The 17,969-nt window shown below is 37.0% G+C and overlaps 1 protein-coding gene across 49 annotated transcripts in view; it reads left to right on the plus strand.

Annotated features, from left to right (window-relative positions):
• Rims2 (regulating synaptic membrane exocytosis 2) overlaps positions 1 to 17,969 on the plus strand; it is a 394,972-nt gene that overhangs the window by 254,393 nt on the left and 122,610 nt on the right. For 25 of the 49 annotated variants that reach the window (XM_040730506.1, XM_040730510.1, XM_040730524.1 and 22 more), the window contains one exon: positions 2,865 to 2,954. The exons of the other annotated variants lie outside the window; for them this stretch is intronic. In XM_040730506.1, the coding sequence (XP_040586440.1) occupies positions 2,865 to 2,954 (90 nt within the window). The remainder of the gene's footprint in view (positions 1 to 2,864; positions 2,955 to 17,969) is intronic. 49 annotated transcript variants of the gene reach the window in all.

The following is a 17,969-nucleotide window of genomic DNA, read 5'->3' on the forward strand; positions in this document are numbered from 1 at the left end:
ATACTGAATCCTTTGGTAACTGACCAGGTTTAGGGAAAAGTTCCTTTGAATTCACGACTTTCATAGCTACCGGTCAGGTCCACGTCCTTGCTGTCTTACTAAATATGATTTGTAGAGCATCTTGCCTAGAATCGTGAAGGTAACATAATCTTGGGAGGTGATTTGGTGTAGAGGAATGAATGTCCCAGTCTCCCCTGTTTTTGTTTCTGTTTTTTGAGATGGAGTCTCACTGTAATTCTAGGATTGAGAATCAGATGTAGCAGGATCACTGCAAGTTTGAGACTAGCCTGGTCAACATAGTACTGGACCTACATAGTGAGAACCTGTCTCAAAAAAATCATCAAACCCTCAAGCCTCCTTGGGATTAATTGGATTACTGGGATTGTCTTCTACACCTGGATGTTAGCAAGGTCTGCACTTTAGAACTGGGACTCAAAGCTCTGTCTGCACAGTATGCCAGCTCTGCAAGCCCTCACGTTGAGGTAGTTCATTAGAGACTGGAGATAGCACATTTCTCCTGTTGCCAGCATGCTGCTGTGAGACTTGGTCCCTTGCTGACTAGGATAAGTATCTGTTCTGATACTCCTCAGATGCTTGTGTCCATACTATTAAAACCAGCTGATAGGAGGTCTCCTCTGGGTTGCATCAAGTCTGTGTAATGGGTATGTGTTAGAGCACACTGAAGCGTACGAATCAGTCTAGGAGCCTCTGCTCTTTGAATCAGTTTTTTACAAGACTATCTGGTGTGGTGAAGGCTACCTGGATAAAGTTGCCTTGTAGACATTGTTCACCTCATAGTCAAATCCTCATGACTTGTGTGCCTTCAAATTAGCTACCTTAATTAATCAATATTTAGTTTTCTCATCTATAGACTAAAAATACTAAAATAAAGTAATAATTTAGGAACCTAATACCTTAAAATTCTTAAATTTTAGCAATATGTCAGTTTTATATTATTGTAAAATTTAGATTCACAACTGAGTATCTAATTAGTGAAATGTTTAATTGGAATCTTCACAAAAATAATTTAATGTTTTACTAAATAAACTTCCTATTCAGTAATTCCGTATATGTGTGGAGAGAGACAGAGGCACAGACAGACAGACAGACAAACAGTCAGACAGACAGACAGGGTTTCTCTGTACTATGGCTGTCCTAGAACTCGCTCTGTAGACCAGGCTGGCCTCAAACTCACAGAAATCCCCCTGCCTCTGCCTCCCGAGTGCTGGAATTAAAGGCGTGCACCACCACCTACCAGCCAATTACTAATATATTAGGGCATATTGACACATTCGTTATTCAGAATTTCAGAAAGACAAATTAACTTACATTCTCTATGTGTGCATGGTGGAACTTGGTGGAGCTTGAACTGTATAGAGCAGTGACAGTTCACTTACCATATAGAGGTATGTGAGTGACAGAACGCTGCAGAGTGTGAGATACCTCGGTAGGTACCGGGTCTTGCTGTCAACTACGATGACCTGAGTTCAACCCATGAAACCCACGTGGTGGAAAGGGAAGATTAAACCCACTCTTACCAGCTGTCCTTGACTTTCGTACATGGTACTCTGTGTGCGCGTGCGTGCGTGCATGTGTGTGCGTGCGTGTGAGTGTGTGTGCATGCGTGTGTGTGTGTGTGTGTATTTTCATGAAGCATGTGTGCATGGGCAGACGCACACACAATAAATCAATATGTAAACAAAAAGCAAATAAATAAATGAGATATTTCTAAAAAGAAGGCAAGTGACAAGATTGTTCCTGAGAGCTACTGTGAAGATTAGTAGTTGACATTTGTAGTATATGACCAACAGGTTTTTTCTCTTTGCTTTACTCTGCCTTTGGGGCACTCTGCTTCATCCACAGAGATCTCCTAGTTGTTCTTGACGACACCAGACGTACTTTTAACCTAGAGTGTTTACAGGTGGATATTCTTACCTGTATTGTCCTTTTCCCCTACACTGAATTTGCCTTCTTAAGAGGACTTCATTGACTATACCATCTACAATTCCAACACACTTTACATCCCATTTCCTTAATGCTTGGCTGCTCAGATTTTATCTCTGAGTCACTGCATGTTTACATATTCATTGTTACTAGTTCTTTTTCATTAAGTTATAAGTTTTATCAAAACCCTCATGTGACGATGGATTTGCCTATTTTGTCTTCTGCTATTTCCTTGGTACATTTCATGTTCCTACATTATAGTTGGTGCTGAATACTTATTTATTGAGTGAATGCGTATTACAGCAATTTGCAAATTATTCTACATAATTGGGTATGCTATACTCACGATGCCAAGCTGTTACTGCTTTTGCCTTGTTTTATCAATACATTGGTTGAAGCATTTCATAGCATAAGAATTTTCTTGTCATTTAACGAAGGTAATGAATATAGTAACCAACTAAATAGCCATTTTATTGCATATTGAAATGGATTTTCTCTCATATGTATAAAATTGTTAAAATTTCATAGAAATATTTTTCCACAATAAAACGATTCCTAATAGTTTTTACCTGTAAAACAAATTCACATTTTTCATATCAACGAAGTAAAGGTAGTATACTCTCTATCAAGCTATTTAAATTCTCATTAATTATTTTACTCATACTTTGAATCCACTCATCCTATTGAAAATAAATTTAAAAGTTTACAAAAAGTATAATTTAATATTTTTGACCTTGAGATCCATAAAAACAATCCAAACTATATCAAATTCCTACTTTCAAAATTTTAACAACTTATGTGATCTGTTGGAGAACTTACCTTTAAATAATCCCAATTCCTGAAGTAATTTAGTTTCTTGTTATGTTCTGTGTTTGTGACAAGCTCTGATTACTTGTTTTGTTTGTTTTTATCTACACTAGAGGTTACATGGGAAGACCAGCAGGGACCGCCGATAGGTACAATAAGTGATGACAAACCATTGCCGACACAGAAACTCCCATCTCAGCCAGGTTTGTCAGGGTTGGAAACCTCGTGAAAGCATGAGAATATAAGCATTGCATTTCATGCTTTTGGAATACGCGTGGCCTCGTACTCATTTTCTCATGTTGATGTCTACTTTACCGTGTGTGGATCCCATGTAGATTACACTGATAACTACTTAATCATCATTTGTTTCTTAAATTGGCATTGTGTTTTTAAAGACCGACCTGATGTAAAGAAAAAGAAAATGACAATGTAGGCACAAGTGAGTGTCTGCTTTATGTGTCTGATGGTGTCTTGTTTCGGAAGGACTCCCTTCCCCAGACACGACTGAAGAAAGCTCAATGTGGATATTGAGTTTTGTCTTTTTATGCACTCCTATTTTTTTCATTCCGCAAATGCTAGGAAATAGTTCTACTGTAACGCTTTACTTACAGCTTTTAGAGTCAAAGCTACTGACTGCGACATGAATGAGAAAGGGTGGCACAGTTTATGAACTCAATCAGTGTCTTTTCAAATCATTGATTTTACCCATGAGTTGAAATATTTTGTTTTCCTTTCTTTTTTTTTTTTTGCAAAAGTTTGATTAACTGCATAACAAACCCCCATCCCCCATATTTTAGGAGGAGTAAAGGAAAGGAATGCTAGTTGTGAAGATCAATTCAATAACTAGTACTGCATTAATTCTTAATTAGATGAATGGGTGTACAGCAAAATTTTATCACGTGTAAAATATTCAAATGAAGTTTTTACTAGTTAAAATATTTTAAACGGCTGTCTGTAGGATCAATGACAGTGTATTTTTATATGTTGGCTTATTTTTTCTCAGAGTTTAAAAACCTATAGTTTAAACATCTATATAAATTAAAATAGTTCATTCACAAATGTCTATTGCCACCCCATCATATGCTAACATTAAGGTTGTTAAGGAATTATTTGAGTCCGCAGTAGAGACAAAGAACCCATGTCTGGCGACATGCACAAGTTAAGCAGCAGATGCAATGAGTGCTGGAATGTTAGTTTGCGTTATGACCGCTGCTACGAAGAAGGGCAGGGCGTGTGGAGAGAGCATTTAAGTAAGTCTAGAGTGCCAGGAAAGACAGCAAAACCCAGTGAAAATTAAATGAAGCAATTCAACTTAAAACTTTCAATATATTCATTCGAGGTGAAAATGGAAATCTTCTTATGTCTTAACTGAAGAATCAGTTCACTTGGAAATAGTAATTATCTTAAAACATTTAAGGAGATTGAAATGTAAATACAAAGTAAAATTAATTCATATTATGATTTATATCACAAAAACTACCTCCTTAAAAGTATCTCCCCAACTAAACATTTAGTTCAGTAGTAGAGCCTTTGCTTTTGTTGAGTAAGTTTCTATGATAGATTTCTGCCACTATAAACAAACAAAATGAATGGTCAATTCTCCTTGCAATATTGTGTAATATGGATTCTCCTTGATCAAAAACCATTATTTGACATCATACTTGACACAAGATGTTTGTGGCCATATAATTATAGATTCCTATATAGAAATCAAAAGGCAGTGCAATGTTTGCCTAGAAGAGCATTAAGTCTTACGAACATCAAATTTCAAAGACTAACTTAAATATTTTTCGTTTATTCATGCTTATATATGTGAGTATGTAACTATACATATATGGGTATATGTGTATACCATACATAAAATATGTGTAATCACTTGCATCCTTTAATTGAACAAAACCTACTTACGATAGAGGAAATTAGTGAGTATTTCATGTCAATATAATGATTTAAATTTTATGTTTTGACAATTGTTAGTTTTACTATATATTATGACAGCTGGTTGTGTAAATCCAAACCCTAAATTTTAGGAATTAGTCATGTAATAGCCTAATGAAAGATAACAACTGTTGAAAAGCCAAAACAGTTTTGTACTTTTAAAAGACAAGAAGGCTCTGTAGATGGTATTTTAACGTGGGGCTTTAGAGCCATGTGATGGGAGGAGTAAAACACTACCATTTGGTGCTGACTGCTCTAAACAGCATGTCGTAATACTGAGGTCTATGGACGGCATGCTTGGAGCAATTTATCTTCAGGTGAGTCTGTGGTACCCGTAGTCTACTAGCTAAAATCATGCTCAGCATATGGTTTTATTCACTAAGATTAAGAGATCATCTTTCATGAAGTATCAGAATTCCTTATCAGACATCGACTGATAAGTCAAATGTGGTGTTCTAAAACGTTCTTGGATGTGTATATAATCCTAAATGAGAGATGAGGCAAAGTTCTTGGCATATCAGGGATATATACTGTTCCTCTTTTCAGTTGCCCTTCTGTGAATTCATACAACAATGATTTGTAATGCTGAGAATTTTGCCATTTTTAGGAAGCATGTCAGGAATAGATGTGAGGAGCCCTTGTGGACTAAGTCAGGAATTTGACGATAGGGATTACAAATGGACCGAGTGTTTGGACAACCGTGGAGCAACACCTGCTCTCGGCTCTGCTAGGGATTGTGTATGCTTCTGAGGTCGGATGTCTTAAACACTGCCAGAAAGGAATGGATTAATCACTTTCTAATGTGACGGACACCCCAGCACTCGGGAGGCAGAGACAAGCGGATCTCAGGAGTTCCAGGCCAGCCAGGTCTACAGAGCTGGAGATCACTGGGAGAGTGTAAAATATAAAATTTTGAATGTAGCTTTAATCCCCAGACTTCCTGTGTATTATAGTCTTCTATATTCCTTATTAGCCGTATCTCATTAGATTTGGTTTAGGCAGTCAATCTGATGAAGCTTATTTGTTTTTAAAGTTCTGAACTGAAGCTCTAATATATGCTACGCAAAGCCCAGCCCTAAATATTCATAGTATAAATGGAAGATGCTTAATCATGGATAATATGAGAAATCTGTGTTTAGTTTTGTTTTTTATTCTAGACAGGGTTTCTCTGTATAGCCCTGGCTGGCTGGTCTCCAACTCACAGAGATCTGCCTGCCTCTGCCTCCTGAGTGCTGAATTTAAAGATGTGCGCCACCACGCAGGGCTCAATGAGCAGTCTTACTGCAGTCAATGCTATGGTTGTTACTAATACAATAAGTGCTATTAAAAACAAATGCTGAACTGTTGGGTTTATATTTGCTTTTTGATTTTATCTGTACATAACAATAAATAGAAAACCCTCTGAGGAAAAAAAAAACATACTTCTACATAAAATAGTTTGGTGTCATATTTTATTTGCCACACGTGAAATGTGCCGAGGAGAAAGCTAACTGGGTGACTTTGTGTGTAATAAATGTTTGGAAATATTATAGGTTCATACGTTTTCACGTGAGAAAGTCATGGATGGAAAAGTAGTCTTGTATTTAAATCATTTAAAATGTGTGAAAATAGCTCTTTAGTGATTTCCAATAAGTTTGGTGACTAATTAACACTATCCATAAAGGTTTTATTAGTTTTAATTTGTCACTTTCTGAGTGTGAGGTGTGTAATGTCTAAGGACTTTTTTGGATTGCCTATTTCTATGGTAATTACTCTGAAACCTTGTTGGTATCCTTAGTTTCCTGTTGTATCTGAAAATCAGTGTGTGGGCCTTTTTCTTGCCTTATATTCGGCTTGTTTGTTTTGTTGTTGTTTATTTCTGTTTTCTTTTGTTTCTTTGTTTCTAAATCAAGTAAATGATACTATATTGGAGTACCATATATTTTATGACTTAGTAATATTCAGTGTAACCAGTTAGGCTTTACTCATTACTGTGGCATTAGCTATTGTATGAGTTCTACTGTTAGCCTTGTACGATTTGACTGGTGATTTTTTCAATATAAACATTTCTGTGTAATAATATTTATGGAATTTCCAACTACGGGGAAGATAGGGATTTTCCTTCAATTTATCTTTGGGATTATGCTTTATAAATTTATCTATTTTCAGTGATACATAAGATTTTTCTTGGGTATTTTTTGTATTTTATATTCTTATTTTGTTTTTTTAATACCTTGAGATTTCTCGAAAGAATTTATAATTTGTTCAATCTAAAGAACAATTCTAAAGTAGTCTTCTAATTTGATATTTTTGTTCATTAAATCTGAGAAGACCAATCAGCATTCTATTCTTAGTTACTTGGCAAATTTTCTGATAATTTATGTATTTTGATAGAATTTGCTTCTTTCTTGATAGGGAAAAATTGTGTATGGTAAATTAAGTTAATGCTTAATAAGACACAAATTAACATGTAAGCTTTAGATGCAAGTGCTACCAGTACACTTATAAATACAGCCATCCCTTGACCCCAATGCCTCACGCAGACACCAGATCCCCGTCACCTTCCTCCTGACTTGTCCCTAAGTCATCCTGCTTGAGTGTACTTTCTCATCCAGGCTTTTTGGAAAGATACATCTCTTACAGAAGTCATTGTACCTCTCTGAACTAATACATTCACGCACTAGTGTTAGCTTTAGTCTCTAAAATGCATAAACTCTTCATGTTGTCTTTTCACTGTGTTGGAAATATTTGAATATAATGCTTGTTCCTAAAGGATGTCTGTTAACCCGTGCGGTTCTGCCCAGCAATGGCACCGAGTATAAAGTGCTTATCTGAGCTGTGATGAGAGGGAACACCATTAGCTCATCGACAGAGCTTTGGATAGATGCTTCCGGTGAAAACTGCAGGTCCTATCTATCTGCTTTTCAAAGTAAAGTTTGTTACAGATTATGATGTCTGTATGAATTGTTCATATATGTTCAGAAGAAGCGTAAGAATATAAAACATTTCCAAAAGAAATATAAAACAAACCATATACAAGGAAAAACATTTCGATTTGCTTTAATTTTTTCATAGCAGGGGTGGTTATGTCCATTTTCAATACCTTACTATTTATATCAAATATGGTTAATGAAAATAATATATAGTAGATTTTTATTTTAAAAGCCATAATATCTGAATAATCTAGTTTTTTAGTATGTATGTGAGTATATACTATTTGTGTTAGACTCACATTCTTTTGTGATTTACAGCTTGATGATTCTTTATATTCAAAAATATTTCTTGAAAGCTACTTTTATGAATCGATGAACTAGTGCTTTGAGTTTTTATAAATTTGGTTTTATTTCATTGTGATTTGCGAAAATATTTGAACAATAGGAAAGGTGGTGACCATGGACTTTATAAGATCTTTGTATTTGCGAAGTCTAAAACACAGATCTGGCCATAACCGCCACAGGAGCCAGGACCACCACGGTACGGCGTACTTTTTGCTATCTGCGATCACGCTTAGCTGATTCTGGTTAAACGGAGATCCCGGTTTGCTGGTGTTAGAGGAGTGTGGCAACTGGTTGTTGATAGCAGGAGAGTCATCCTTAAACTACCTTTGATGGCACTGACAAGGATAATATTGTGCCGTGGTGATGGTCAGGTGGAAGTCACAGAAACGGGAAGTGAGGGGAGATACACAGAACTTCTTTTGAAAAATTTCCTTCATTGTTAAAGTGTCTCACACGTATGCAATGAACTATACTTCTACTATTCCCTTCTCCGTCTTATCTCATGCAGTCTCCCAACTTCGGTTTGTATTTATTAACTCGTCGAGTGCACTGGTGCATGGGGACCTACCAGCCGAAACACAGCTTTCTTTAAGGCTCAGGGCGTCTGCTCCCCTTCACCAAACATGTGCAAAACTTGGCAATGTGTTAGCTTGACAGGCAGCGTGATGGCTGAAGTCTGATGTGTGACTGCAAGTATTTGTTGTAACTGGGAGTGTTGTAACACATCCTGCACACATAACCGTAACCCCCAAGGAAGGCAAGAAAGCCTTCCACGAAGCTGATTATAAATGGAACCGATTGCATGTGGAGGTTTGCAGATTTGCTTGGTGACTCTGTCCGCCCGAGTTATATTTTATATATAGTCTTTTGACTTGTTTGTGACTGTATCATAGTTACATAAATAGCGAAAGCGATTTAACAGACCCTTTTTGTCAGTAGTGACGTCGTGGTGGAGATATGTCCTTTTTATTCCCCTTATGAATGATGTAAAATTTGTATTAAATGATCGTCTGTAACAATGTCGGTCCTGAGCCGCTGTCTCCTATAAAAATGAAAGCATCGTGGGCTACTCGACCACGCGTGGTGTGGGGTTCCTTACTAAATGTCCAGTTCAGGTCTCGCGCCTAGAAGATCGCCTCTGTGCTTGTATGTCATCTGACTTTTTACCTCACAAGTTCTTGGGCTGTAGAAATGAGTCAGGTAATCAGGAAAACTTTTGTTCCGTTAATGATCCCGTCACTATGTGTGTTTGTAACTTTGGGTAGTGAACTCTGTCGTCTCCACTATCTACCATAATAATGAGTGAAGGTGAGAAGAAAATGTCACAAGACAATATATAGCATGAAAACCATATCAATTAACCCAGTGTGCAGGAAGTGCTTGGAATAGAAGGAAGCTTAACTAATTGCAATTCATGTTTTCTGCAAAAATAACAACAACAACAACAAAATCCTAAGCTGAGATGTTGTATCTATAAACAATCTTTTTTCCACTTCTTACCAACTTACTTTTAACATGTTATCCTTTTAACCATTTTAGCACTGTGCTAATGTTTATCTATGAAAATGTTGTGTCAAAGAAAAATAACATGAGAGACAGAGCTCAGTGTGGGCCTGTGTTATTGACGTATCTAACTTTTTACATTGTCTTCACAATGTGAGTGACAGGGGAATGAAACGGGGAATTTAGCTTGTAGCTTTCTGAAACACACGCACACGGACACATTTCAGAAGGGCACAGACGATTTTCTCTTGTGTTTAACCCTACTAGGGGCCTATGGTTTGAAATACAGTTTTGAGGGGTATCTTGCTTTGATATATGAAAAACACGCTTGCGTAATAGAAACAGCATTGCTCTGTGACAGGGTGTGTCACTCCTTTTACAGTTGTTTTATCTTTTGTCTTTCTCTAAGACTTCTTACTACTTTTTTTGTAATAGAAAGGTTTCATTTCCTTGCCATCCACGAAAAGAACGTTTGTTTTAAGAGTTAATTACCTCAGGACTTAAAATTCTAATATAGGTGTATTCCAACTTGTTTTGTGCTCCTTCAGAAATCACTGAAAACCCCCGGTTCGCCTAATCTGGAACAGAGTGTAAGAATTCTGTGCCTGTGGTTCAGAGAAGTGTATTTGATCTCAGTAGGAGATTATGACTTAGTTTTACATCATTTCCGTGTCGATTGCACTAACACTACCTCACCACTATGTTGACAGATTTTCTTTGGGAGCTCAGTTTAATTGGCTTTTTTTCTTGATTTCAAATTACTATATAAACCAGTATGTTTTCTATTTCTCAAGTAGTAGTTAGAAAAGTGTTATTTCCCAAATGTATGCCTTATCCATTGTAGTCTGTAGTGATTTGCAAGGGTAAACATTAAAAGAAAGTGTAGTAACAATCTATATTGTGATATTTGTAAGAATGTTCTGAATAGTTACTATAAAAGAATATGGTCAAAGGAAATTTGTCAAAATTAATGATAATTTGAATTTTCAGTGACAAACTACTCACCCTCTATTTCATCTGCTATTCTTCTAATAAGTTGTGTTGTATTTTGTAATTTTGTATACTTTATGTAAACATTTAACTAGGTGTCATTTACTGAAATATTGGCCTGATAGACAAACATTTTCTGATTAGTTGGAGAAACATCACAGTTTGGGTAGAACACAGCTCTTTGTAATAATGACTCAATTAAATTCTTTCTTCAGATACTTAAATACTGAAGGCATTATCACAGGTTTTAATTTCACTGAGTCATGTGTAAAAATGTGCACATACAAAAAAATAATGGTTTTACTAACGTTATTTTTCTTCAGTGTCAGTATTCAAGATTGGCAGTGCTTAAATAACTGCAAATTTTTAGATCCTCCTCTATGCACTAATTTATTATTTTTCTCATTTTGCTAACCTATAGTTTATGAATTTCTTTGCCATCGACTCTTGCTTTTTTTTTTACGCTATGCCTTTGACTGTATCTTCCCTACGACTCTACACAGGATTTTCTCTCCGAATGCTTTGGGGCTCTTTCCTTCAGTTACCTTTGAGTTCCTTTTCTCAAACCCATCTCCTTTCTATGTCTGTTCCTTTATGCTGTGATCACAGAAGGAGTGGAGTGCCCAGGAAAGGACGCACAGGTCTGTCTCTCCTACCGACTTTCCTTGTCTTTCCGCTCATACAATCTAACTTACCCTGGAAACATTTTACCATTGTTTACTCATTTCACAAATTTAGCTTTTCTAACATATGGGAAAAACTTAATTTTGCAGGTTTTTAAAGTATTTGTGTTTCAACTTTTTACAGCAGGTGCTCCAATTTTGGTGGATAAAAGTAAAACAGTGAATTTCATAAAATGTGTATTATGTTGTCTGTGATAACTAGGAAAATAACCAGATGCAAGAGATGCATGCATATGTGTATATTTGTGAATGTTTATGGGAGAAAGTCAGCTAGATTAAATTAATAAGTTAATCATAATTTACTTCCAAACTTAGATTACTCTTAAAACTTGATTTGTTTCATTTTTCCATGACTTGTAAAAAGCATCTTAGTTATATCATGACTACAGCGTTGTTGTAGGATATGAGGATACCAAAAACCTAACACAGGCCTGAAGAAAGTTTATTACACTTATTTACTTATTCCTGTTACTTAGTGATTAATAGATGAAGGCGATGTGCTGTGTAAGTCTGCTGTTGTGGATGGCACATCTACTAGTTAAGATATAGTGATGATCAAAATGAAAGGTATCAGTAGAATCTATGAAAAGCAGGTTTAAAGATATGGCCTCTTCAAGTCATTGAGTAGGCTTTATTGATACAGGAATGGCCGCTTCAGGTCATTGAGTAAGCTTCATTGGTACAGGGGTGAGGGACAAATAACCTCATGTGTTTGAGTTATTCGTCAGGTGCTTGTGTGTTCTACAGGAAAATACAGGTTGTATCCCCTTGAGCAGAAAAAGAGATCATTTTCTGGATGGGTTAAGTCAAGGCTAACTTGAATTATCCAGGTGTAAGGGATTAATGGTAGCAAGTAGATGTGTGAAACTGAAGCTTAGAAAAGATGGCTGCTTATGGACCCCAGACTGACACCTGGGAAACCAGCATAGGACTGATCCAGACCCCCTGAATGTGGGAGTCAGTTTGGAGGTCTGGGCAGTCTATGGGGACTCTGGAACAGTATTTATCCCTAGTACACGAATAGACTTTAGAAGCCCACTCCACATAGAAGGATGCTCTCTCAGCCTAGATACATGTGGGAGAGCCTCCGCCCTGTTCCAAATGATGGGACAGACTTTGAAGATCCCTCATGGAAGGCCTCACCCTCTCTGGGGAGCGAAAGGGGGATGGGATAGGGGTTGGTGGGAGGCAGGGGAGGAGGGGAGGGAGAGGGAACTAAGACTGCCATGTAAAAGAATCTTGTTTCTAATTTAAATTTTTTAAAAAGGAAAAAAGTTAAAAAGAAAAAAAGAAAGAAAAGATGATGCCACTGGTAGATATGAATGCCATACAAAGGATAATCAGAAAAAGAAAACCTTTGGGGAGCACCAAGATTTCTTTATATTTAAGAAGCAAACAAGTACAGAGAACCAGAAATTTGTTGGCAGAAACTTCCCGTCAATAAAAGGACAGCCTTCAAGAACCAGAGCATTGTAAGACAGGATCTAGGCAGTCAGACACATTCGAGAGAAAAAGACAGGTGCATTATTAAATGATAGAACCAATTTACAGTGGTCTTTGGGGGGCAGGCCTGGGGAACCTTACAGAAGCGGAAGCCACATTAAAGAGAGAGAAGGCTGATGGAAAAGAAAATGTTAACAAATAAAGAAATCAGCCTTCTTGGCGCTACAGAGAAGTTATGAAGTGCGGCTACCTTGGGGCTGGGGAGAAGACACCAAGTAAACATAGGCTAACGACAGCTCACCACATGGACACCATAAAGTCATGATGACACCATTTCTTTTAAACTTACTTGTGTGATTGACTCCTAGTACAGCTCTGATAAAATTATTTGGATCCAAGATTCATTGATGAAAATTTATATAGAAAAGTGAAAGAGAATGATGAATTTGAAGTAATGCCTGATTAACGAGCAGGGAAACTCACATGAAGTGATGGGTAGATGCAATTTTTTTTTACATTTCTGAGAGAAAAGATAATAACTAATTTGATATGGTATTGAAGACAAATTAAAGAAAATAGATTATTACTAAGACTTACCAGATTTTTTTTGTGTTAGACATTTACTAAGTTTGGTCCCAGGAATGGGTTTCTGAGGTAAAGATACATGGCAGCTAGGGGAGGCAAACACACTTTAATGCTAGAACTTTATATACGTGATTAAAGTTACTAAGGGTCCATGATGGATAGAAGAGCTGTGTTGAAATTTGCTGTGAAATTCAATAAACATAAAAATGATTTACATGGGATTATAAAAGTAAACACAGAGAGCAGAATGCAGGCCTAGAAAGTAAGTGTTTGTGAGGGCTGTCTCTCCCACCCACCCACATCCTACTCTGTGTGTGTGTGTGCAAATGTGTATGTGTCTGTGTGCGAGTGTGCATGCATGCCTGTGTGTGTGTCTGTGTGTGTGTGCGCGAGTGTGTGTCTGTGCATGCATGCCTCTGTGTGTGTGTAAGTGTGCGAGCATGCCTGTGTGTGTGTGCGTGTGTGAGTGTGCATGCATGCCTGTGTGTGTGTGAGTGTGCGTGCATGCCTGTGTTTGTGCGTGAGTGTGCATGCATGCCTGTGTGTGCATGCGTGCGTGAGTGTGCATGCATGCCTGTGTGTGTGATGCTGTAAGCATTGAACAACTTTATGCAGAGTGTCTCTGATGCAGCTGGTGTTGTACGGTCAGCCTTCCATTCTGTTAAGACATGGTGGCTGTGCTGCACTTTAGTGCAGATGGGATATCATTGTCTCCTGGGGCAAGCGAAGAATGTCTAATCAAGGCACGGAGATTTAGAGAACAAACGCCTTGCTTTTTAAAACAACACAGATTGGAATTTTTTTAAAGAAGAAATGAGTATTTGGTAAAGTAGAGAAATTTTATAGTGGCAAAACACAAAGGGAAGATTAAGCTACTCGAAGGGGAAAAAATTCAGAAGCTGCAGTTAGAGGTTACCAAGGGTTTTTTGTGTAAGAGGCCGAGAGTAGAAGTTCTGTACTCGAGAGTTCAGAGTCTCTGGTGAAGAGGAAGCAGATAAGATGGCTGTGCTCCGTGGAAGAGTGCATGGAGTCTAGTGTGCACGGGGTTAGAATCTAAAGGAAGGAGAGGGACAGTTAGAAATGATACAGATACTTCTGTATAAAATTCTCAAAAGTAACCTTTAAAAATTTTCAGAGAAAAGGTTGTATTGGCTTCTGATATTGCTATAAGGCAGGTTTGTTTTTAGGCAAATTTACCCTGAAGTCTTTCTTGGCATACATCTGAGCACTGGGAGGTGACAGGCCTCTCTTACTCTCTCTCTGCTGCAGCCATAACGCTGCAAATGAGGCCGTGGTCTGTACCAGCCAGTGTTGTGTTAGATTAACGCAGGTAAGTGAAGATGAGTGTGTTCTGTCCAAAGCCGTGAACGAAAGACGGACCAGCTGGGAGGAGCCGGGAAGAGGCTCTGAGAGGGGGAATACTGTTAGTGAGTGTTGTGAGAACAGTTGAAGGCGGATGTAGCGGCAGGTAAGGGTGAGATGGTGTTAATGCTTTACTGACGCTGACTGAAGCGTTGATCACTAAAAGGGGGGGCCCAGACTCTATCAGCGTAGATGCACATCTCCAGCGAGGCTGGCGTTTATTTTCTTTATCGCTCTAACCTATTAATGGCTCAACCCAGAAGCAGCCTTTCTGTTATAGAATTATTTTATTTTATACATTTTGTATTTCATTACTCTTAATTACTTTTATTTGCTAGTATATATACTTATTTTATATGCTATGTGTCATACACATATATGTATTACATCAGGTGCATTAGTCTGTGGCTGCTAGTGCAGATTATAATTGTCACATAAAGCTGCTTCACTGCATACACTATACAGCTTTGTCATTTCTGAACCTCGCGTCTGCATGGGATAAAGCAGCAGTGCTGAGGTCAGACAGAGGTAATTACTGAACACTCACTAGGAAAGTGAGCCCTGGCTGGTTCCCAAGCACTACTTAGTTTTGGTAATGAACTTCAACCAGCTCAAAAGAATGTTTATGTTTGGGGATGGGTTCGTGGGGATTGAACTCACGACCTCACACATCCTGAGCACATGTTAGCTACCGCTGTGTTACAACCCTTGGCTGGATTGTTATGTTTTCATAGGACAATAAAAGTTTATCCGTCTGAAAAAAGAACACCCTCCAAAAAACTACAATCAAAGAAATGAGAGAGAGCAGACTGACTATAGTGTGGCCGCTGGAAACTTGTTATCAAAATCATTAAAAACACAGCATTATGGGAAAACAATTTGCTACAGCTCACAGCATAAATGTATTGAGAGCCTTAAGACAAAGTTCCTTGAAAAGCTTGAATAGAAAATTGAGTGAAGGTTAGGGTTAGGGCTAGACATTTCCTTAAGTAAGAAATTCAGGGATAAGTAAATATATGAAAAACATTTAAATCACAATTCAGTGAGTGACATTAATTGAAGCATGATAGCTAATTGAAATATAGAATTAATGTGGTCAATATAAACCCAGAACCTTAAAATCTCGATGGACTTTTTGGTGGAGGGCTCTTGTGATATGTTCAGTGGATAAGAGTATTGCCAGTTGATTCGTGTTCAGTACCCAGAAGGCACATAATGAAAGGAAAAAGAACAAGTCCAGCCATTTGTCTCTGACCTCCACAGCATACATTAGCTTCCGTATGCCCTCCCTACCCCTGCAAATGCGTAAATAATAAATTAATATAATAAATTTTTAAAAAGAAAAAATACTGGTTCTTTAACCTGATTAGAACTAAATTCACATATAATTGATTCACCAAGGTAAATTATGTAAAAATTACAGAGTTTAATGGCATATTGGCTAAGTAAATCATATACGTACAACCTTAAATTTGTTGTCATTTAAATATTAAGATTTATATTGTTATAGAAACACTATCACTTTAGTAATTTGAAAGAAATTGAAAGTGCTTTTCATAATTTGGTTCAAATTATGCAATACACTTATTTTTTCAGAAATATATTAATTCTTACTTATTTTGTGTGTATTAGCAAACTCAAAGGTTTTCCACATTACAAATTTGACACCAAGTTTAATACATCAATAATCTCAACCAACTAGCCAGTAAGGTGTTTGAAGAATGAACATTTCCAATATTGTTTAAGATCGAGAGAAAAATTTAAAAATTAAAATTGTGTATGTATGTGTTTACATGCACACATGTGCCCTTTCATTCAGTAGAAGAATGAAAATAATGGCCAGCTAAGATGAAATACTTTCCGTTTCAAAAGTAAGCAAATAATTCCCAATAAAACAAAACAAAACACTATCATGTAAAAGGAAATAAGCAGAAAACCAGGAACACCTCATTTTCTCATATAGGAGACAAGAGTTGTTTTAATGATTACAGAAATCTGGGTCTTAACACAACTGAATGGTAGAGTACCTGTTCATCAGTGTGTGGGTTATAGTTTTTTATATCTAACTACATCACCAACAGACAACAGATTGGAGATTTTTGTCATAAAATATAATATTAATAAAACCATGAGTTCCTCAATTATTTAAAGCTTCCTCTTAATATTACTCTAGATCAAAACCACACATTTTTACAGTTAATAATCAATTCTAGATTAAATGTCTTAATAATCATACTGTGTCTATTAATACAGCAATTAAAAAATAAGAAAGACTTAAACGTTCCTTTTAAAGTAGCCATATGACCAGCATGCTTCACTATGTTGAATTAACGTTATTCTCTAGTTATCACAATGGCATCTTAAATTTACGATGCAAAGTAATCAGTCTATATAAGGCATAAATTGCTCATAAATTTCTTAATGTAGGGCTGTTAGATTTCGGGTCCTGAAATCTATTTTGTCAATGAATTTTTGCAAAACATCCCTTCAGTAGAGCTCCCTCTCGATATTGAGTACAGGACAGTAACTAAAGCCCACAGGTCTCTCCTGTACAACGTTTTGACCAGAAAAAAATACCCAAGCTGTTTGAGGAATATAGAATGAAATAATCAGTCGCTCCTCCCCCATCAACCCACCCTTGCCTTGAAGAAACACCTGTGACACGTTTAAAAGCCGAAAATGGGTCCCACATGCAGAGGATGACATGGAGAAATGGAGCTGGAAGGTGGGGTGAGAACAAGGATTTAGAGGTCGCAAGTGAAGATCACCCCAGCCTGTGTCTGGGCTTACTGTGGCCAGGCAGTGGTGCATTTGAAAATCCGTGTATCTAAATATCTCCTTTTGCCATTGAAAATAGCTTTACAACTAATGACAATCCTAAGTTTGAATGCCACATTGCGAAATGTTTACTTAGACACCATGAATCAAATATAAGTTTCAGGTTTTTTTTATGTGCTGTGAATCAAAATGAGAGTCTGCACCCCTAAACCTCTGCTCTCTGGTTCTTTCTTTAGCTTGTGACCCAATTATATGATTGCTTTTTGGGGGGTCAACATGAGTATCTGGAAAGAAATTGTTATTTCTCTGGAAGCATCACATTTAGGGTTTACTATCATGTAATTCAGCAATGTGTCCTTAATTTAAGTAGCAAAGATTTTTTTCTCTTCATGTTTTCTCAATTCAAAGCTCCATATTTATCTTCTTTCTCATGTCTTTTGCTTGAGGTAATATTATCATTATTGATTTAAATTATGACTTGAAATCATGGCTAATAAAATTTTATTTTATAGCTAAAGGCTCATAAAAGTCTTAAGATGCTGAAATGAAAAATATAAAGGAACCAATATGAACAAGAATCATACCACAGTAATTAATTTTGGGGAAACTATTTGGTTGGTTGCTTGCATTTGTTATATAATGCAGGTCAACATTAATATTCCTAAAAAGTCTAAGACTT

This window comes from Mesocricetus auratus, unplaced genomic scaffold, assembly GCF_017639785.1.
Source record: "Mesocricetus auratus isolate SY011 unplaced genomic scaffold, BCM_Maur_2.0 Super-Scaffold_100023, whole genome shotgun sequence".
Classification (NCBI taxonomy): domain Eukaryota; kingdom Metazoa; phylum Chordata; class Mammalia; order Rodentia; family Cricetidae; genus Mesocricetus; species Mesocricetus auratus.